General features: G+C 33.6%; 1 protein-coding gene across 2 annotated transcripts in view; it reads left to right on the top strand.

The window, feature by feature from the left end:
- LOC135219973 (putative carbonic anhydrase-like protein 1) overlaps positions 1 to 23614 on the top strand; it is a 134408-nt gene that overhangs the window by 97021 nt on the left and 13773 nt on the right. Inside the window, exons 6-9 of one of the 2 annotated variants that reach the window (XM_064257225.1) lie at positions 7782 to 7877; positions 10357 to 10423; positions 21730 to 21884; positions 23312 to 23447. In XM_064257225.1, the coding sequence (XP_064113295.1) occupies positions 7782 to 7877; positions 10357 to 10423; positions 21730 to 21884; positions 23312 to 23447 (454 nt within the window). The remainder of the gene's footprint in view (positions 1 to 7781; positions 7878 to 10356; positions 10424 to 21729; positions 21885 to 23311; positions 23448 to 23614) is intronic. The other variant, XM_064257224.1, reaches the window with a different exon arrangement.

Genomic DNA, 23614 nt, shown 5'->3' with positions numbered 1-23614 from the left:
TCTTCTTATTTTTTGCGTTTTATTTCAAAACCAGTTTTTCTACCGCCGCCTTCATCGTGGTTTTTCTTTTCCCAATGTTTTATTCCATTTTATGCGCGGGAAGGGAGACGGAAATACAAAAGGTTTTGTATTTCTTTGGAAAGTTGTTGACCGTAAAATGGAAAAATTTACTTTCCCCTTCACCGAATTTTAGATAATACAATGAAAAGAATGGTTTCGAAATCTCTCTCCTCTCTCTCTCTCTCTCTCTCTCTCTCTCTCTCTATTCATTTGTATCTTCTACTCTTTTCGAAAAATGGATATCTGATAATTAACTGTTCTTTTCATAAACTTAATGACCTCTTTTAAGGTCATGTTGTCTGAGATCTGAACTATTTTTGTACTTAGTCATTTAATAAAGAAAACCAAATGACTTCAGAAATGAAATGATGCAGAGACTAATTAAGCTAAACTATCTGTAAATAAGTTAAATATTATGAAAGTGTGACTTTCTTAGGTCATGCTCGTAACTAAATTAAGTTGTCTGTAACAACTGATTTTATGGAAGTTTTTCAACTGTCTATTACAGAAGAAATATGGCGGATATGTCTGTGTGTGTGTTTGTGGGTGTAGCTGTGGGTGTTTTTTGTATGTAGTGGGAGGCGGGGGGAAGGTTTGTGGGAGCCCACTTTTCAAACCTACCCTTAATTATGCTGATGACAAGCTCATAAAATGTTTGTGGGTGCTTTTTATTGTATATAATTTATACGTTTCATTTCCCCATTAGACTTGGAAATAAACGCGAATATAACTTTATCAGTATTATTAATATGTCTGAATTTTAGTTTTCATTTCACAGAAAAATTGTCTCCTTAAAACCACTGCCTCATAATTATTTTGGGTTATGAGGTCCTTTTGGAAACTCAGCTAAAACTAGTCAACCCAAGATAAGAATATTTGACATAGCAAATTATAAACGTCAAAATATGTAATGCATAATTTATCCTAAAACATAAACCCTATTAGATCACAAGAATATAAACTGTAATCGAAACTAACATTATTTTTTGAACAGTCTTTAAACAATATATTTTCTATATATTTCGCTTACTTAGGGAGTAAGACTACAAACTACTTTGTTGTTATTCTTGTTAGGGTGGGTAGGTCTGAAAAGGTGTTTCGTGTTGAGTTAAGGATACAGGATTATTAGGATAGGATATTTATGATTTGTTTACTAGAACGAAAATGTTAGAAAATAAAAAGTACGGAACACTCATCTCTAATAAAATATAGCGTGTTCATTTTAATTATAATTGGTTAAACAAAGCTCTGTTTGACCGTAGATTTTAGCATATTTCAATTTACGTTAAGTTGGGAACACAATGCACGATTTTCCTTCGTGCACGAGTTGTCAAACTCATGCTTGATGGGAAAATCTTGCATGTGTCTCGAGTAAGCAAGAGGTCGAATCACGCCTTGTTTATTTCAAAATTTATTGTTTCTATTTCTGAGTTATAATGACCTAATACTCTTACAAACATAGTACTTAAATTTTCATTAGTTTGACTTTACATCATGAAATATATATTCTATAACAAAACACCTTCTCAGGAAAATATAAACTTTCCTGAGACTTCATATAATCCCTGGAAGTTCATGAATGAGGTCTTGTGTCCTGGAAGCGTTTTCTAGACTTACGTGCGCCACCTGGTCACTTCCAGTCAGGGGGAGAATCGAATTCTGGGGCCTAATCTAAGCCTCCCATAATTGAATAGGACTCGTGAAGGTTTTAGTTTTACACGCAACGCCGAATTTCACATGTGAATAAGTCATACAGAGCCACGAAAAGTAGGAACACTATCATACATAATACATATATACAGACATGTATATATATATACATACATACATACATACATACATACATACATACATACATACATACATACATATATATATATATATATATATATATATATATATATATATATATATATATATATATATATATATATCCTTAATCCCTTGGTAGAAAGGTAAGTGAAACAGGGATTAGGAACAACTACTTTCTTAGTATATTCTACATTTTCAAATTCACACTACGTGAACTTAAAAATGTAGAATATACTACTAATGTACTTGTTCCAAGTCCCTGTTTCACTTACCTTTCTACCATGGATTGAAGGATATATATTATATATATATATATATATATATATATATATATATATATATATATATATATATGTGTGTACAAATACATACTAGTGTGTATAAACAAAATGTATTGGGAACTTAATTGGAAAGTGCGTCAGTTAATGATCCAACTGGTAAAATACTGGATACATAAAATACTGTGAAATGCAAATATGCCTATGAAAAGCTACATTGTAAGTAGGGGCTCTAATGTCTAAAACGAACCAGGTCACGAAAAATGAATAACAAATAAATATTGGTTTGTTGCCCATCGGTTAAGAATAACAAATAACAAATAAAATAACTTAACGAAAACGATACAAAGAAATTACTTTAAGAAAAAAATATTATATAAAAATCAGTACAATGCATCATAATTGTAGAAATCAATATAAATATTAATGAGTAGCTGACAAGCGCACTATTAACAAGAAGTTAAGATAAAGAAATCACTTAAAAAAATACATAAGTAAAAATCGGAGGAAGTCGTGTAACTGGAACTTGAGAAGTTTAAGCAAAGGTGCAATACATTACAACTATTATTCTTGCATTTTAATACTTTTATATTTATTAGATAATTTACAATTTTTTTTATAAGTTGGGTCTCTTCGTTCTGTATTTCCTATCTAATGAACTCCTTAATATTCATTGGAAGTTTGAATTTTCAGTCAGTGGCCCCTGTGGGTTTGTTCCATATGAATAGGTTTCGTTTTCTTCATAATAATAATAACAATAATAACAACAACAATAATAATAAAGGGTGATACGTGCCAATAGACCACACGTAACGTTGATTGACAAAATCAAGAAGAAAGTATCACTCATTGATGTAGCAATACCATGCGACACCAGAGTTGTAGAGAAAGAGAGGGAAAAATGGATAAGTATCAGGACCTGAAAATAAAAATAAGAAGGATACGGGATATCCCAGTGGAAATTGCATCCATAAATACGGGGACACTAGGCACGCTCGCAAGATCCCTGAAAAGGAATCTAGAAAAACTAGAAGCTGAAGTAGCTCCAGGATTCCTGCAGAATAGTTTCTACTAGAAACAGCCCACATACTAAGAAAATTGATGGACTCCTAAAAGGCAGGATGCGACCCGGAACCCCACACAATAAAAACAACCCAGTCCAACAGGATGACTGTGATAGGCAATAATAATAATAATAATAATAATAATAATAATAATAATAATAATAATAATAATAATAATAATGATAATTGAAAAAGAAACCCACAAATTCAATTTGTAACTTGTTTACTTCTAAGTATTTTACATTTTAGTTTTACTCCACACTCGAGTACTTTCAGGCCCTTCTGTGGCCCATTCTCAAGAGATGTTGGGATGTTAGCCTGGGTCAAGCCCAGCAGTCTTCTGGAACTTCTTCTCGTTGTGCTGTCATTTATGCGATGGCTGTTCTGGTTTTCTTGAGAGTTGCCAATCCCCTCTTGTCGCTCTGATATCCTGAGCTGATGTCAATGGGATTCACCCTTGTGGTAAGGGTGTGGTCACCGTAAGTCTGTTGGGCAGGAAACCTAATCTCCAGGTCAGCAGGGTCAATCTTAGCTTCTTTTAATATCAAAGCTCGGCTTATGGGATCTTCTGAGGTAAAACCTTTGTTTCCTTCAATTACTTTGATCTCTCTGATAAGCGCACCTTCTACTACCCTCCTGTGACTAATTTTCTTGCTTTTGTATATAAGCCTACTGTTTTTGAAATCCATCCTATGGTCATTTTCCCACATGTCTAGCTATAGCACTCCCCTGAGAGTTAAGCTGTACTGCCCTTCTATGTTCTTGGACTCTAGTCCTTATTCCCCTACCTGATTCCCCCACATATCTGTCTCCACAATTATTGCAATTGATTATGTATACCCCCGCTACATCATCTGTATTACTGTCTTCTCCTTCCAATTTATTTTTACATATCTTTGTTTTTTAAGGTATTATCAAAGGTATATACAAATTTATATTGACTTTCTTTCATTTTTGAAGTGATTTGTTTCATTTTAGGCATCAAAAGGGAGGGCAACTATTTTCTTGTTTTCTTTATTCCATGTACTCTCTACATTCGCTCTGTAAAATATTTTTCTAGCTTTGGTGAGTGCCCTTTTTCTGAACCATTCCGGGTATGCTAATGCATCGAAGCTTTTATCGATGTAATTTATTTCTTGCTCTATCTTGCAAGGGTCACACGTTCTCATTGCCTAAGAAATAAACCTGTTAGTTAACCCCTATTTTTATATCATGACTATGAAAAGAGAAGAAATGAATATATGAGTTTGTATGTGTGGGCTTTCTATATGTGCTGAATTCATATCCTGTTTTCTTTTCTTTCTATGAGTATGTCTAAAAAGGGCAGTTTATTATTGTTACTTTTCTCTAAAGTGAACTGGATATTGTTATCAAACTTATTGAACTCATCTAGAAAAGTTTCTATTATTTTATTTCCATCCCCTTGCAGAATAGCAAAAATATCATCCACGTATCTCCACCATCCTTGCAGTTTTAAGTTAGGGACATTCACATTAGGAACTAGATTAGTTTCGTAATATTCCATATAGATGTTAGCGAGTATAGGTGATAATGAGGACCCCATAGCTACTCCATATTTCTGTTTGTAAACATGTCCTCAAACGTGAAATAAGTATCACTGACACACAATTTGATCAACTCAAGGAAGACGCCTATTTCGATGTTTGGATTGAAAATACCCTCATTATGTTTAGTCTGTAGGAATTCTAATACTTTATCTAAGGGGACATTGGTGAATAATGCTACTACATCAAAACTAACCATGTGTCCCTTTATATTCTTTTCTTAACTTTGTCTATGAAATCTACTGAATGTTTAATATGGGATTCTGAAAATATACCTAAGTATATTCCTAGTTCTCCAGCTAACCACACAGCTAAGTTTTTGTTAGGAGATTTCCTACTAGAAACAATAGGGCGTAGAGGGCAGCCCTCCTTGTGTATTTTGGGCTGCCATATATATATGCAAGTTCAGGTAATTTACTTGAGAATAATTTAGTGCATAGCATGTCCTTCCCATTACCTAGTCTACTGATTATTTTCTTCACATTCTGATTAAAGGTATTCTGAAGCTTTTGGATTGTTGGAGGATTCTCTATTTTAGCATAAGTAGTTTCATCATCTAGTAGCCTGTACATTTTAACCCTTTAACCCTATATTCTGAACTATTCATGATGACAATACTACCCCCTTTGTCAGCTTTCATAATTCTAATATCTTGTAGCTTTTAATCCCTTCAGAGCGATACTAAATCTCCTTGGCAAGATATCTCCAAGTTTGCTTTCATTACTCCCTATCATCACTCCTCTGAGAAAAGGAGCTAAATCATTGTGATGTTCAACATTAAGGTAGTTAATCTTGCTGTTGAATTCTATGTTAATATTGTTTGTAGTCCCTGCACAAAAATTTAATCCTAGCCCTAGTGCTAGGATTAAATTTTTGTGAAGAAAATAATCAGTAGACTAGGTATGGGAAAGGACATGCTATGCCACTAAATTATTCTCAAGTTAAATTACCTGGAAACTTGCATATATATATGGCAGCCCCAAAATACACAAGGAGGGCTGCCCACTACGCCCTATTGTTTCTAGTAGGAAATCTCCTAACAAAAACTTAGCTGTGTGGTTAGCTGGAGAACTAGGAATATACTTAGGTATATTTTCAGAATCCCATATTAAACATTCAGTAGATTTCATAGACAAAGTAAAGAAAAAGAATATAAAGGGACACATGGTTAGTTTTGATGTAGTAGCATTATTCACCAATGGTTTTCCCTTAAGATAAAGTATTAGAATTCCTACAGACTAAACATAAAATGATGGGTATTTTCAATCCAAACATCGAAATAGGCGTCTTCCTTGAGTTGATCAAATTGTGTGTCAGTGATACTTATTTCACGTTTGAGGGACATGTTTACAAACAGAAATATGGAGTAGCTATGGGTCCTCATTATCACCTATACTCGCTAACATCTATATGGAATATTACGAAACTAATCTAGTTCCTAATGTGAATGTCCCTAACTTAAAACTGCAAGGATGGTGGAGATACGTGGATGATATTTTTTGCTATTCTGCAAGGGGATGGAAATAAAATAGAAACTTTTCTAGATGAGCTCAATAAGTTTGATAACAATATCCAGTTCACTTTAGAGAAAAGTAACAATAATAAACTGCCCTTTTTAGACATACTCATAGAAAGAAAGAAACAGGATATGAATTCAGCACATATAGAAAGCCCACACATACAAACTCATATATTCATTTCTTCTCTTTTCATAGTCATGATATAAAAATAGGGGTTCTAACAGGTTTATTTCTTAGGGCAATGAGAACGTGTGACCCTTGCAAGATAGAGCAAGAAATAAATTACATCGATAAAAGCTTCGATGCATTAGCATACCCGGAATGGTTCAGAAAAAAGGGCACTCACCAAAGCTAGAAAAATATTTTACAGAGCGAATGTAGAGAGTACATGGAATAAAGAAAACAAGAAAATAGTTGCCCTCCCTTTTATGCCTAAAATGAAACAAATCACTTCAAAAATGAAAGAAAGTCAATATAAATTTGTATATACCTTTTGATAATACCTAAAAACAAAGTATGTAAAAATAAATTGGAAGGAGAAAGGCAGTAATACAGATGATGTAGCGGGGGTATACATAATCAATTGCAATAATTGTGGAGACAGATATGTGGGGGAATCAGGTAGGGGAATAAGGACTAGAGTCCAAGAACATAGAAGGGCAGTACAGCTTAACTCTCAGGGGAGTGCTATAGCTAGGACATTGTTGGGAAAATGACCATAGGATGGATTTCAAAAACAGTAGGCTTATATACAAAAGCAAGAAAATTAGTCACAGGAGGGTAGTAGAAGGTGCGCTTATCAGAGAGATCAAAGTAATTGAAGGAAACAAAGGTTTTACTCAGAAGATCCCATAAGCCGAGCTTTGATATTAAAAGAAGCTAAGATTGACCCTGCTGACCTGGAGATTAGGTTTCCTGCCCAACAGACTTACGGGTGACCACACCCTTACCACAAGGGTGAATCCCATTGACCATCAGCTCAGGATATCAGAGCGACAAGAGGGGATTGGCAACTCTCAAGAAAACCAGAACAGCCATCGCATAAATGACAGCACAACGAGAAGAAGTTCCAGAAGACTGCTGGGCCTTGAACCAGGCTAACATCCCAACATCTCTTGAGAATGGGCCACAGAAGGGCCTGAAAGTACTCGAGTGTGGAGTAAAACTAAATGTAAATACTTAGAAGTAAACAAGTTTACAAATTGAATTTGTGGGTTTCTTTTTCAATATTCAGAAGAAAACTGAAAGAAGTTTTTGTTTGGTTCAATAATAATAATAATAATAACAATAATAATTAATAATAATAATAATAATAACAATCAATAATAATAATAATAACAATTACTAGTACTGCATAAACAATCTTTTCTTACATTTCAGTAAACCAGCGATATAATAAACTACATTTATAGAAGTGTACATAGTCATTAATGAACAGTCCCCACAGTACAGTACTAAATTATTTTCTTATATTTATTTCAGCTGCAGATCTACGGATACAATTCTCACTTGTATCATAATTTTTCACAAGCCGCCAGCCAGGTGTATGGGGTGGTGGCCGTAGCTGTACTTATACAGGTGAGTTCATTGGTAATGAATTTGAACCAGTTCGATTAGAGTGATATAATTACACCTATGCTGTTCCAAGTTCGCGGTTTTTTCAATTCGCGGATTTGAGACACGTATGTATGGTTAGTGGACTTGGAATAGTATGTGTGCATGTATGAATACATGTATGTGTATAACACACACACACACGCACACATACACACACACACATATATATATGTGTGTGTGTGTTTGTTTGTGTGTGTGTGTGTGTGTGCAAATACATTTTTCTAGTAGAACAGGATACGTATCAAGTATAAAAAAATCAATTTAGGACACTGGTTTAAAGCTTTTATACTGATATATATATATATATATATATATATATATATATATATATATATATATATATATATGTGTGTGTGTGTGTGTGTGTGTGTGTGTGGTGTGTGTAAAAGTTCTTGTTGGATTACAAGGCACGCCCTGAAAAGGAAAATATTAGTAAAAAAAAATAATAATAATGAAAGAAACTACGTTAACACTCACCCTTCTCTCTCTTGAAGTGCTCCGCTAGTACCTGGTGGCGTTCCCTCGTGGAACACTGTAAGCAACGTTCTGAAGTCGTTCTGAGAGGAAGCAGTTTGGTGACTCCTGGTCTTTTGTGTATTAATTTTTCGTTGGTTGTATTTTTAAACACACAATTGATCCCTTTTCCTGCCGAAACAACCAGATTCCTCTGAGGAACTCCTCAGCTCCAAAGGTCCTTTATTCTTCACAGCGTTGTACTGTGGAACAGCCTCTCAGAGGATGTAGTGTATTTTGAACTACAGAAGTTAAAGCGAAGTTGCACTGCATTGCTGCCCAAATACAACTCTCATTGTATGTTCATACTTAATTGTGTTGTATTCATTGATTAATTTGTTAACTTATTTTTTTGCGTATTAATAAGTGATCTCTTCTTTCTGTATTTCCCATTACCTTCTGCTACGTCTTTGTAATGAACACCATAACATTGTTTGGAGGCTTGAATTTCATGTCGATGGCCCCTTTGGTGGGCTTCTTCTATGTGAATAGACTTCATCTTCTGAATAATAATAATAATAATAATAATAATAATAATAATAATAATAATAATAATAAAAATAATAATAACAATAATAATAATAATAATAATAATAATAATAATAATAATAATAATTCAAAGAAAACTCATAATCACACGAGTCAACCAAATGGAAAAGTGAATCCACAATAGCATGTCTGTTTGATTTTGTTATTTAAAATATATCTTGTTTTTTTAAATAACAAAATCAAACAGACACACTATTGTCGATTTACTTTTCCAATAATAATAATAATAATAATAATAATAATAATAATAATAATAATAATAACAATAATAATAATAATAATAATTTCTCTTTTTAATAATTAGTAAAAATTTAATAGAAATCATCATCATTATTAGTCTTCGAAGTCAAAAGCTTTGTGCTATATAAGCGACTGAAACAATAATCTTTGTTTTAGGTTTGACAACTAGAGAATGCAGTATTAAGGGTGGGAAACCCTGACTTGGTGAAAAGAAGGGTTCCGTTAAAGATTAAATATGTTGATGTTCGAGGGACCAAAGGCTCTCTGTGTGTTAATAGTGGGAATCAACAGGCCAGTCCTTGAAGAAATTTACAAGAACGTCATGAAGCCAGGAATTGACGGATTCAGCCCTGTTGCTAAAACAGTCGGGGTTTTTATTTTGTCAGTGAATCAGGCAAAATACTCACTAAGCACCTCCATGGAAACCTGCTGGATTGAATTTCACGTTTTTGTCTAACGCAAGTTATATATTAGTACGTGAGGTACCAATATACCATAACAGAATGGTACCACAAACGTTGAAGGTAGCTTCGTCGTTCCATAGGGCATCCCCCAGTCCTCTGAGACCTAACACCATATTTCTTAGCAAAGTCAGCGTGCTTGTTCCTCTGCTTGGACGCAAGCAAAGGCTTATGCAAGCCATTCAGTTGACATAAATAAAATCGTCGGTGAAAATAGCTGAACACACGACGGCAGTACACACTCGGGACAATTTATCACTACCAATGTCTACGGAGTACTGCAGGGCGATGATTCGTCACTCGTTCTGCTAGTAGTTGCGGGAGAGTTGCCAAATACCACTTGATATTGCCCTACCCTCTAACTGCTTCGGTAACTCATTTGTGAGGTCAAATTAAATTCCGCTAATTACAGGGTATTGAAATATGTGTGTCTCTTTTGGTATGTATGTATGTATGTATGTAAAGGCCTGGGTTCGAACCTGATGTGAGTCAGAGATTTGTTTCTGATCCACACGTGGTTGTGTGTTGATTATTTCTAATATTATATATATATATATATATATATATATATATATATATATATATATATATATATATATATATATATATATATATATATATATATAGCCCACTATTTTGAGGATAACTAAACTATATTAAATAAACTTTTCTTTCAGGTGGGCGACAGAACGTCCCCGGAATTATCTACAATGTTAGACGCGGTCCCGTCAGTCAAGTTTGGGGGTGAGTTCATTAAAAAAAAAAAAAAAAAAAAAAAAACTCAGTATCTGTCTCTTAATATAATGTAAAATTTCTTTACGAGTGGTTTCCAGCGATATAGCATTCTGATTACAAATCCATCAAGAATCTTCTCTCTCTCTCTCTCTCTCTCTCTCTCTCTCTCTCTCTCTCTCTCTCTCTCTTTTATTTGTTTTGTACATCAAAAGTATTTTTTTTTTATAACTATGGTAAATCATTGTGATACCAGGTGATATATAGTCTCTCTCTCTCTTCTCCTCTTTGCACTGTGCATCTATCTTTCTCCCTCGTTTTTTGTTTTGTATATCAAAAAATATATTTATTTAATGAAGGTAAAATTATTGTGATGTAGAGTCTCTCTGTCTCTCTCTGTCTCTGTCTCTCTCTCTCTCTCTCTCACTTGTCTCTCCCTTTCTCCTCTTTGCACTGTACATCTAAATTATTTTATTTTTCAAAATACGTTATATCATGCAACAAGTAGCAACAACACACCCAATCTCTCTCTCTCTCTCTCTCTCTCTCTCTCTCTCTCTCTCTCTCCTTTCCATCGCCCGTCCAAACCATTTTTCCAAACTATGGAAAATCACAAAACAAGCAACTACAAGTACCAGCAGCCCCTCTTACAATGTTTCAGCCAAGAAGATTCAATTCGTACATTTCCTCAAATCTCGAAGGCCACTTTTGGAAGTCTAGTTTATCAGACGGAATGAAAATCTTTAGGGAAAGTTTCCAGTCGTGTTTCGACAGCGTGAAATACATCAACTGGGGACAATATTGTCCTTTGGACAATATTCAAAATTGTTGTGTTTCTCAGGATGTGAATGTAACAAAGCGGCTGTTTGCCAAGTTGCGAAGAGTCGAATTTGCATACACGGCAATGTTTGGCGGTTTTTCTCTCTCTCTAGAGTGTCTGTGTGTGTTTGGGAGAGAGAGAGAGAGAGAGAGAGAGAGAGAGAGAGAGAGAGAGAGAGTACCTATGCACTTTTACTATATTCTTTTCCTCCGTGAAACATGTCTGATGCAGAAATATACTACGTGTGTCGTGTGTGTATGTGTTTATGCGTGTGTGTGGGTGGGTTTGTATGAGAGAGACCTTACCTTACCTTACAGACCTTACAGTTCGTTCGGGTTGCCCCAGGTCCCTCAGTGTGAGGCGCCTCTAATGTCTACAGAGAGTTGCTAGTACATCTTCCGGTATATTTTGCATCTTCCAATCTTGGATGGTCTGGGATGCAGTTTAGATATTTGTCGAGCTTATTCTTACATCTACGCTCACTCCTGATATATTCCTCAGATGAGCTGGCAACGCATTGAATAGACGCTGCATTATCGATGCTGGTGCGTAGTGGTTATTAAGTCCTGTGTGCTTTCCTTATTTTTTTTCCTGGTATAGTTTTTGGGCACATTAATCTACCTCTGCTGCTCTTTCTGATATTTTTAGTTCCATGATATTTCTGTTATTTCCTTCTATCTGTTTCCATGCCTGAATTATCATGTAGCGTTCTCTTCTCCTTTCTAGACTATATAATTTTAAGGATTGTAGTCTTTCCCAGTAGTCTAGGTCCTTAACTTCTTCTATTCTAGCTGTAGAAGGACCTTTGTACACTCTCTATTTGTTGCAATATCCTTTTGATAGTGTGGGTACCATATCATATTTGGCCCGCCAAATTTAATTCATTCAAGTTGGACTATACGAACATAACGAAATAAGTTTTATAAAGCATAATCATGGTGTTCAGCTTTTTCTTGTTTTGAGAAGTGCCGTAACAACATTCCCCATTTTGCTGCTTTACATTTTGCCAACAGAATTGCTATTTGATCATTGCATAACATGTTCTATTCATCATCACACCAAGGTCTTTAACTGCTTCCTTATTTGTGATTGTCTCATTATTAGGTCCCCTATATGCATAGCTTTCCTTCTCTGTCTCCATAATTTATTGATTCAAATTTATCAGAGTTAAATACCATCCTATTTACCTCTGCCCAATCATATACTTTGTTAGGTCTCTTTGTAGAGCGTTCCTATCTTCATCACAAGTAATTTCTCTACTTATTCTTGTGTCATCAGCGAAACTACTCACTACCGAATCCTTAACATTACTGTCTATGTCTTCAATCATAATAACAAACAATATTGCAGCTAGCACCGTAACCTTGTGGCACACCGGATATTACCTTGGTTTCATCCGATTTCTCATCGTTTGCAATAACTATCTGTTTTCTGTTTGTGTAAAAAATTCTTTTAAACCATCTTCCTACTTTATCTACGATATTGTGTTTTCTAATTTTCTTTGCTAATATATTATGGTCTACTTTGTCAAAAGCTTTTGCAAAGTCTAGATAAACCACATCTGTTTCATTGTTTCCTGCTTTTCATATTTTTGAATATGTTCTCACGGTGGACTAACAGTTTGGGTTTTGTGTACTTTTTCCGGGTACGAAACCGTGTTGTCCTATATTAAACAAATTATTTTTTATTAAATGTTTCATAATATTTTTCTTCATTACCCTTTCTACACTTTCATAATATGTGATGTTAGACTCACAGGCCTATAATTACTTGCCTCTAGTCTTGATCCACTTTTTGAAAGTAGGGGTGATATATGCTAATTTGTGCTCATCATAAATCTTGCCTGTATCTACACTTTGTCTTAATAATATTGCAAGTGGCTTTGCGATAGAATGAACTACTTTCTTTAACAAAATAGCAGGGAACTCCATCCGGCCCTGCAGCAGCTCCATTTTTAATTTCATTAATTGCCTGCACAATATCAGCTTCATTAATTTCTATGTCAGCTAAATATTCACTATTTTCTTCCCTTACTTCTATATCATTATCTTCATTATCTATTCTAGGGGTGAATTCTCTCTTATATCGTTCTGCCAGTATGTTGCAAATTTCCTTTTTTTCATTCGTTAATCTCCCTTCAATTCTCAGAGGGCCTATTTCTATTCTTCTTTTATTCATCTTCTTCGCATATGAGTATAATAGTTTGGGTTTTGCTTGATATTTTAATAGGGTTTTTTCTTCCAAGTCCCGTTTTTTATTTTCTTTTGATTGTATAATCTTTTGTTCTGCATTTTCTATCTTACTTTTTAGTTCTATAACTTTCCATGCATTTTTTTCTTTTGCAAGACCTTTTTTCCACTTTCTGATTTTTCTGGAACCAGATCCTTCTGTCTCTTGGTATGCATGAATGTGTTTACTTTTCTTCTTCGGGTAATATTTTTAGAGCTATATTTTTCTCCAATATTTTTATATAATATCTCCGTATTTACCCTTATGTCATCACTTACGAAAATGTTATCCCAATCTTTGTTTAATTCTTCATTAATTTCTGACCATTTTTATATTTTTACTGTAGAAGTTGTATTTCCCATATCCTTCCCACTTTTTCATTTCTTGCTTATCTCTATTTTCACTTGCTTTGGAATGAACTGGTTAATTTGTCTATGACATATGGTCTGAAATACTCGCATTATAAACTATTATTTCTTTAACATAATTCATCTCGTTCACAAATACTAGGTCTAAAAGTATTTTCCTTTCTTGTGGCAGGTGATTTATTTGTTGAATGTTGTATTCTAGTAGCATATCTAATAGCTTTTCAAATTGCCTCTATCTTCTGCACTACTATTACTCTCTTTTTTATATGTATAAGTACAACCACAATCTCCTATTCGTTCTTTCCAATTCTATGAAGGAAAGTTGAAGTCACCAGATAGGAGAATAGTCCAGTCCTTGTGTTTCTACTAATATCATTCAATTTTTCAATTATTAAGTCAAACTCTTTAGTATTAGGAGGGGTCTATATATTACTAGTTCATCAATTTTTCTGATTTCAAATTCTACCGCTATTAGTTCACATTCTGAGTTACTATATTTCTCATATATTTTTCCTTGTTTTTTGTCTTCCCATATATTGCGGTTCCCCCTTGATTCCTATTTTTTCTATCTGATCTATAAGTTTGGAACCCTTTTATTTGATCATCATTCCCAGTCTCTTGGGAATACCAGGTTTCACTTATATTCATTATATCTAGTTTTCTTTTCATTTTGGGTTAGTTCTTCTAAGTACTCTATTTTTCTTTTTGAGTTACTCGTAACTAAACCCTGCGCATTCATCACTATGATGGTTTGCGTGTTTTCTCCTTCATTTAATACTGGTAGTAATAAGGATTTTCCCATGTCTCTTTCCTGTTCTGGTATGTTGTTCTTTTTTTCATTTCCAGAAATTCTGACATTAAAAAATCCAACTTTTCCATAATATTTGATCTTCCTTCATCATAATTATTCATTTTGTGTCTGAATCTGCAATTTTCTCCGTTTCTGCAATATCCTCTTGCATAATAAATACAGTTATTATCTCTTGAGTAGAATTTCGGAGGCTGATGCTTTTGAAATTTTTGCTGACACCTCTGCATATCTCATTGGTGGTTTGCTTTTCTCTTTTACCTGATATTCTTGATTTCTCTCTTTATTTGTTTTCTTTCTATTTTGGATTTTATTACTTGGTTGGTTATTTATTTGATTATGATTTATGGCTACAGGGTGCATATATTTGCATTTTTTGTCGAACTTACATCCTTTTCCTTCTTTTAGGTTTTTACATATTTTTGGATGCAGATCTCTGCAATCATCCCCATATCCATCTAAGTATGCACATTTACCATATATTTTCATAGTTTTTTGACATATCTTAGGATGTTTGTAGTAACATCTTTCTCCAAATCTGCAATTCCCCTCTTTTCAAAAGGTTGCAGATTTTGTTTTCTTGTCTATTTTTTTCTCTTTCCCGTCATTGTGTAGATCTGGGTAGAGCCTCTTCGGATTTGCTTTTCTGTTGTCATATCGTAATTATTTCTTCGTAGGTATGCTGCTTTATAGCCTCATATGTAGTATCAATGAGTATCTCTGCATCCATACTTTTATCTTGTTCTTTGTTTTCCTTATTTTTTTCTGTCATTTCATTTTTGTTTACTTCTCTTCCGTTTTCCTCTTCTTCTTTTTCTTCTTCTTCTTCCTCTTCCTCTTCTTCTTCATCCTCAACTATTTGTACATTCATCCTTGATTTAATAACATTTGGTCTTATCATGATAGACATGTTGAACAAAAAATTCTTGTATCTTTTCTCAAATCTTGTATTACCTCAGCACCAGTGGATGGGTCGGAATGTTGCATGCAGCACATTTTCTGATTAGGTTATGTGGATTGACTATGCTATACCAAACCTTACACAGTTTGCATGCTTTTGGCTTGGCATTGCTTTTCCTAATGCATCAATTAGGATATTCACAAGATTCACCTTATTCATTTTCTTTGTCGGAATATGTTGGTTTATGTATATTTTCTTTATGAGTCTCTTGACCACTTGGATTTTATTTGGAAACTTCTTCAATTATTTTTCAAGATGTTTTCATTAGATTTGTTCCAGTTTGAAGGATTATATCCTTCTAATATATCTATGATGCTTTTGTATCTTTTTGGTTAGGACTGTTGCTGATTTCATAGATGAGAAATGCCAGTTTCCCTTCCTGCTACCTCATCGTATTGCGAATCTGCTAAACACGCCAAATTACGCCACCTCTTCCCGCAGTTAGGAGAGAGAGAGAGAGAGAGAGAGAGAGAGAGAGAGAGAGAGAGATTTATCACTTGAGTTTAACCTGGAGATGTCTTCCCCGATCTAGAAAGCAATTACCACAAATAACAAATGCTAGAAAAAAAAGTTATTTTATTGTCACTATTTATGACTTAAAAGCCTGTAGCATGTAAAGATTGAAGAGAAAATCCTTAGATCTATTTTAGGGCAAAAGTTGTCAAGAATATATTGTATTTTTCTCTTAAAAAACGAACAGCTAAGTTTAAGAATCTTGTTTATAAATGTAATTTGGTGCTTTAATTTTATCTTAAAAAATCAATAGATAATTAAATTCTCGATTAAATTAAATGACTATCGAAAATAAACTCTGTTTAGGATTATTTGAAGTAGCCTTTATGTGACATTTCAGTCTTAATCCTGTAAAAGTTTGTTTTCTCAAAATACCACATTCGAACATAAAGAAAAACTTTTTCTTGTTTAGATCTTTTATACAATTGGCTGCCAAGAAGGGGAAGTTGATTATATTCTCTTTTGACTTTAAGGTTGATCCCACTAAGTTGAATATTTCAACACTACAAGACATTTCGTGCAAGACTTTCATCTTCTAACACTAGGCACGTATATACACCTTCTTGAATAATGGAGGTTTAAAATCACCCGAATGTTCAGCCAAAGATGTGCTTCTTCATGAAACCCCAAGAATATATTTGTCATGGCAGAAAGAAGAGGCGATACCATGGAAGAGCATTCATGTATTTGTTTCTCTTTATCAAACACGATTTTAGTTATATTTAGCATATCTTTACAAGCTTCAAATCATCGGTTTTATCCAGTTTTATTAAGTAATTTCTATTACTTAATATTACTATTAATATAATTTCATCCCTTTTTTGGCCAAGTGTTAAATGCCTATTTTTTCAATTAGTTCAGGCAACAGAATTGGCAGTAACTTTTTTACTAACTTTTAATTCCAGCTAATTCTCAAATGATTCTTTGCTGAAACGAGAGGTAATGAAAAATTTACTGTCAATGCGGTTACCTCAAATAATAATAATAATAATAATAATAATAATAATAATAATAATAATAATAATAATAATAATAATGGAAAAGTAAATCCACAGTAATATGTCTGATCTGTTATTTAAAATACAAAGCAGAGAGCTTTCGAAGACCTGCCACGGTCCTCCTTGTCAATCTGAATACAATTACTAACAGTGACCATACAAAAACTCGTGTTTTTTGACTAGTTTACAATAGCCTGTTTGATGATGTAGTTGGCTCTTCACGTTATCCCCTCGTTCTCCAACGGCAAACCAGCTAATCGCCTAGATCTTCGAAGTGGCGTTCGTCTCTTGAATCGTTTGATGTGTTGTCCATAGCAGCTTGGGCGCCTGCAAACTAGGGACACGGGATGGCTCTCGTTACCTGAACGAAAGAAGATGAGGCAGCGGCAGTATCAGAGGTGGCTAGATTATTTGGTGTTATTACCATGCAACCTATATCTGTTATAATCTCTGATAAAACTGACAACAAATTATTTCATTTAAAATAAAATCTTCTTGCGTAAAGGCTTTATTGCCTTCCATAGAGAGACCCCTGTTAATAATTGCTCCTTCAACTAACCTTCTAATACCTGTATCCTTACTATTGAAAATTACTTTTGACTCGTTCCAATTAATGCGGTGATCGTCATTTAAACTATGAGAGACTAGTGCATTATTCTCAGCATGCAAATTATAAGCTCTTTTGTGTTCATTGATTCTGATTGGTAGTCCCTCCCACTTTCTCCGTAATATTTCTTATCGCAATCCATACAAGGTATTTCATAAACACCATTTCTTTGTTAAAGCTTTGGTTGGAGTTATTATTTTGCATGAGACAGCCTTTTGAGTGTATTCTTATAGTTGAATACCAAGTGACCTTTTCTTCACCTTTTTCATTTACTGTTTTTCTAATATTATGTAAGTGGGATTAAATGGTAAGGTTAGATACTTTTTTTATTTTTTTTATTCTTTTTTGTATTCATATTGACTTTTATATAGAAAATCCTTTTGGCTTTAGTGAAGGCATTATTTATGAAATTTTCTGGATAGCTAATTTTCCAAAAACTTCTTTTATATGATTAAATTCGCTGTCAATATATTCAGGATCACATATTTTCAAGCTCTTAGGATGAAAAAATTTTATCATTATATTTTGCTTTACTTCATTATTATGAAAAGAATAGAAGTGGACATAAGCTTCAGCATTAGTCACTTTTCTGTAAACACTAAATTTAAAACTAAAATGTAATAGGGTCATGGTATACCAAAACATCCAGAAAGGGCAGCTTATTTTCTACTTCATATTCTACTGTAATTGAATGGAAGGTAGTATGCTATTGGCAAATCTCAAAAACTGTTCGAAGTCTATTTGATTACCTTGGAAAATTACGAAGACATCGTCGACATATCTGACCCAAATGAGTGGTTTTAGATTTGGATCACATTTGGAGAGGATTTCAGTTTCTACAAATTCCATCGCATAACCCATGGCTACGCCAAATTTTTGTTTATAGCCTTCATTGTTGAATGAAATATTGTGGATGAGACACATAGACGAATCAAGTTTAAAAACTGTTCTGTAGGAATAGGGAAGTTAACATTTCCCAATTTCTGACTGTTCTTTTAATTTTGTAAGGACAAACTCAAGAGGCACATTAGTGAAAAGTGCCGTAACATCTAGACTAATCATTTTTCCTCTTACATTACCCAGTGTCCTAAGCCTGTCTATAAAGTTACTTGAATGAAGTAAGTGAGCATTAGAAAATTATGCTATCCAGAAAATTTCATAAATAATGCCTTCACTAAAGCCAAAAGGATTTTCTATATAAAAAGTCAATATGAATACAAAAAAAAAAAAAAAAAAAAAAAAAAAAAAGAAAAAAAAAAAAAAAAAAAAAAAAAAAAAAAAAAAATCAAAAAGTATCTAACCTTACCATTTAACAATCCCAACTTACATAATATTAGAAAAACAGTAAATGAAAAGAAAAAAAGGGTTGAAGAAAAGGTCAACTTGGTATTCAACTATAAGAATACACTCAAGGCTGTCTCATGCAAATAATAAACTCCAAACCAAAGCTTTAAACAAAGAAATTGGTGTTTATGAAATACCTTGTCTGGATTGCGATAAGAAATATTACGGAGAAAGTGGGAGGGGACTACCAATCAGAATCAATGAACACAAAAGAGCTTATAATTTGCATGCTGAGAAATAATGCACTAGTCCTCTCATAGTTTAAATGACGATCACCGCATTAATTGGAACGAGTCAAAAGTAATTTTCAATAGTAAGGATACAGGTATTAGAAGGTTAGTTTGAAGGAGCAATTATTAACAGGGGTCTCTCTATGGAAGGCAATAAAAGCCTTTACGCAAGAAGATTTTATTTTAAATGAAATAATTGGTTGTCAGTTATCAGAGATTATAACAGATATAGGTTGCATGGTAATAACACCAATAATCTAGCCACCTCTGATACTGCCGCTGCCTCATCTTCTTTCGTTCAGGTAACAGAGACCCCATCCCGTGTCCCTAGTTGCAGGCGCCCAAGCTGCTATGGACAACACATCAAACGATTCAAGAGACGAACCGCCACTTCGAAGATCTAGGCGATTAGCTGGTTTTGCCGTTGGAGAACGAGGGGATAACGTGGAAGAGCCAATTACATCATCAAACAGGCTATTTGTAAACTAGTCAAAAAACAGAGGTTCTTGTATGGTCACTGTTAGTAATTGTATTCAGATTGACAAGGAGGACCGTGCAGGTCTTCGAAAGCTCTCTGCTTTGTATTTTAAATAACAGATCAGACATATTACTGTGGATTTACTTTTCCATTTTATTTTATTTAACTCATGTGATTATGAGGTTTTCTTTGAATAATATTAATAATAATAATAATAATAATGCCCATTCGACAATTCACCCAGAAAGGGACAATTTGCATCGGGACATTTGTAAACAGAGGCAATGTGGCAGATGTATATTGGTAATATACAAAGCATCAGAGCATGTGTATGTTGATGACTTATTATTAGTGTTCGTAGCTTATATCGTTGATCCTATCTGAATAATAATATTAGAGTTATTAATATCATATCAAGAAGATCATTTGAGAATCAACTTAGTTGCTTGACACAATTCTTTGAAAAACATAAAACTGAAGGTTTTACTTTCTACGTTGCTATCTTCAGAAGTAAGATTTTATAGAACTGCTAATGAACATTTATAGCATAATAGTCTGCATTATAATAATTAATTATGTTCGTGGTCTTTTACATACATATTTGTATTGTCCTGGATGATTGGAATTCATATTTGATATTTTCTTAAAAACGATTCTGACAATAAATAATTTCGAAAGTGGATTTAAGATTCCATGGCTCTAATTAACAGCATATTTGAAAAAAGTTGCTTGAATTGAAAAAAAAATTAATAAAATATCATGAATTGATTACACCCTCACATATAAATTTCTCGCTACAACTTTGAAGATGTAAATTATATCGAAAACATCATCGACAATTTTTCCTAACAAACAGTGTCTAGATTTGTGTTTTCAAAACAGACTTACCTCTCAAGTACAGCTAATCCCCAAAGAGCTATAGCCCTATGAACTTTGACCTGACATTTAATGTTTGTTATTGTTTACCTGGAGTACAACTTACATAGACAGCTTATTCAAGTACCTGGAACTAAATACTTCAAGTAATTCAGAAGGTCAACAGGAAATAGGAGCTTTCTGTACAAGAATACTTAATCAAAAATACTCATTATTTCATTATGGGTAAGAATCTAATCTAAGTTATTGTAAGATAATATTATTTTATGTTATACAAATCATTCATTAGAAATACATTTCTTATAAAAAATATATCAAAATCTATGATAACAATAAATATCATCCTATCGTGTAAACTTGGGATTGCTAGTTCCTAAAATATTTTAACCAAATATTCTATTTTTCTTGCATTAAGATTAAAGATGATCACTATCATCATAAAAAGAATTATTAACCGAGGTTCACCAGACAGAAGCTCTACAATTATTATTATTATTATTATTATTATTATTATTATTATTATTATTATTATTATTATTATTACCACTGGCAAAGATTTGTTCATTCCAACCATCATGTTAAAGTTCACCCAATGACTTTTTGTTCTTTTCCGTCCATTGTTTATTGCCCGGATTAACAGACCTGCCTCATTCAGCTTCTGTAAATGCCGGGGGGGATGTAAACATATGTAGTTAATTTTCTGAAATATCCTTTACACTACTTCCCCTTTACTGGAATACATTCTCTCTCATTCGCTCTCTCTCTTTCTCCCGTTGTTTAGTTTTCGTATATGCGTGCTTGCGTATTATCTAAGTGAAGATTGTGCAATAGCACAGCACAGCACACACACACCACACACACACGCAATACAACTGAGTACTTCATGTAAGAAAAATAATAATCTCGATTCGACACTCCAGTTAGGCACTCTTTATTTGTATTTGAAACCAGAAAAATACATTACAAATTTTACTGTAGTTGAATACACACTGTCCTAATTAAAATTAAATTGTAGAAAGTAATAAAGTAAAAAAAAAAAAAAAACAAGTTAGAAGCCCTTTCCCTCATTCTCCTCCAACATTCCAGGGTCAGTATCGGCGCCTTATGACCTGAGGATCAGCGAGTTGATTCCATCCACGGAGCAGTACTTGACCTACGACGGGTCACTCACGATGCCAGGGTGCCACGAAACCGTCACCTGGATAGTGCCAAATAAGCCCCTATACGTCGCCTTCAACCAGGTGAGTCTGTGAGGGGAGTGGAGGTAATACAGGTGTCAATATCCCGGTTGGTTTTATGACCTAGAAATATAGGTGTTTAATGAGTATGATTTACCTGATTGCGTTTATAACTTAAAAAGGCGTGATCCGACCTCCAGCTTACTCTGAACGCGTGCTAAAATCTACGGTTAAACAGTGCATTGTTTCACAAATGGAGATTACAATAAATACGCTACATTTTATCAAAAATAATTGATCTGTATTGTTCAGCATGCACATTATTTATTTTTTTACATTTTCATTCAAATTAATAAAGCATAAATATCCTAAATGAAAATTCCTGTATATTTAACTCAATGCGAAGCACCTTTTTCAGACCTTTTTAGGCTTTTAATAAACAACAGCAAGAACAACAACGGCACCAAAGTAGTTTTATTATCAGTGGTTAGAGAATTGACAGGAGCGAATTACCCGGTTGAGTTTATGATTTATTATGTATATATTTCATGATTATACTCATTACAGAAATAAATAACTTAAATGAAGATACCACTTTTCTTAGGAACATTATCGTGTTCCAGAATAATATCAAAAGAGATTGAATCTAAATTCCTTTTACTTATTCATCTCCAATTTACCTTTATTGGGCAACGAAGGTACGCGAGTAATATCATTATTGATATAGTCTCGTATTTCCAATAACCAAACGACATTTAAAAAAATCTTGAGTAGATTTTTGAATAGCAACTAAAAACATTGAGACATTAGGAGGTAGTTAAGAAAAAAAAGGGCTATTTTATACATACTTCAACAAATAATGTCGATTCTTCTAAAACTGAACAATGTTGACTCTATAAAAAATTCAGTGATTAATGTTGATTCCATACAAACTTCCCTGAATAATGTCGATTCTATAAAGAATAATTAACTGAATAATGTCGATTCTATACAAACTTCACTTAATTATGTCGATTCTATAAAATAATTATCTGAATAATGTAGATTCTATACAAACACCACTGAATAATGCGATTCTATAAAAAAAGAACTCACTGAATTATGTCGATTCTATACAAACTTCAGTGATTGATGTCGATTCTATATAAACTTCACTGTCGATTTTTCTAAAAATCAATAATGTCGATTCTATAAAAACTCTTTTGAATAATGCCGACTCTATAAACACTCCCCTGAATAATATCGATTTTATAAAAAAACAACAACTGAAGATTATAAATTCTCCTAAAATTGAATAATGTCGACTGCATACAAACCACTGAAAAATTTCGATTCTATGCAAACTTACTGTATAACGTCGAGTCTAAAAACTTTAATTAATTAATATGTCGATTCTATACAATAATCCATGAATATTATCTATGCTATACAAACTGAATATACTGTGTATCTTTAATTAAAACCTTCACTTAATGTCGAATTTCTTGCAGATGCGGAATCTCCGTCGACTCAAGCAGGGACTTCGACTTCAGTCGCAACGCTCCCGTAGCAAACAACTTCCGGCCAATACAGTCGGGACATCACAGAACCGTGCGGACGAATATCATATTCGCCAGCGACGAAAATGTAAGTGTTTTTTCATTATCCGCCTCAGATTTTTAAATACTACTGAGGCTAGAGGACTGCAAATTGGTATGTCGATCATCCAACCTTCAATTATCAAACGTGCTAAATTGCAGCAGTATAAGCCTCGGTAGTTTTTATTAGTTTACCTGAAAAGCAAACTACTGTGC

Source organism: Macrobrachium nipponense, chromosome 1 (genome assembly GCF_015104395.2).
Source record: "Macrobrachium nipponense isolate FS-2020 chromosome 1, ASM1510439v2, whole genome shotgun sequence".
NCBI classification, from domain to species: domain Eukaryota; kingdom Metazoa; phylum Arthropoda; class Malacostraca; order Decapoda; family Palaemonidae; genus Macrobrachium; species Macrobrachium nipponense.
Note: the sequence above shows the minus strand (reverse complement) of the source record. Positions and strands in the feature narration are given on the sequence as shown.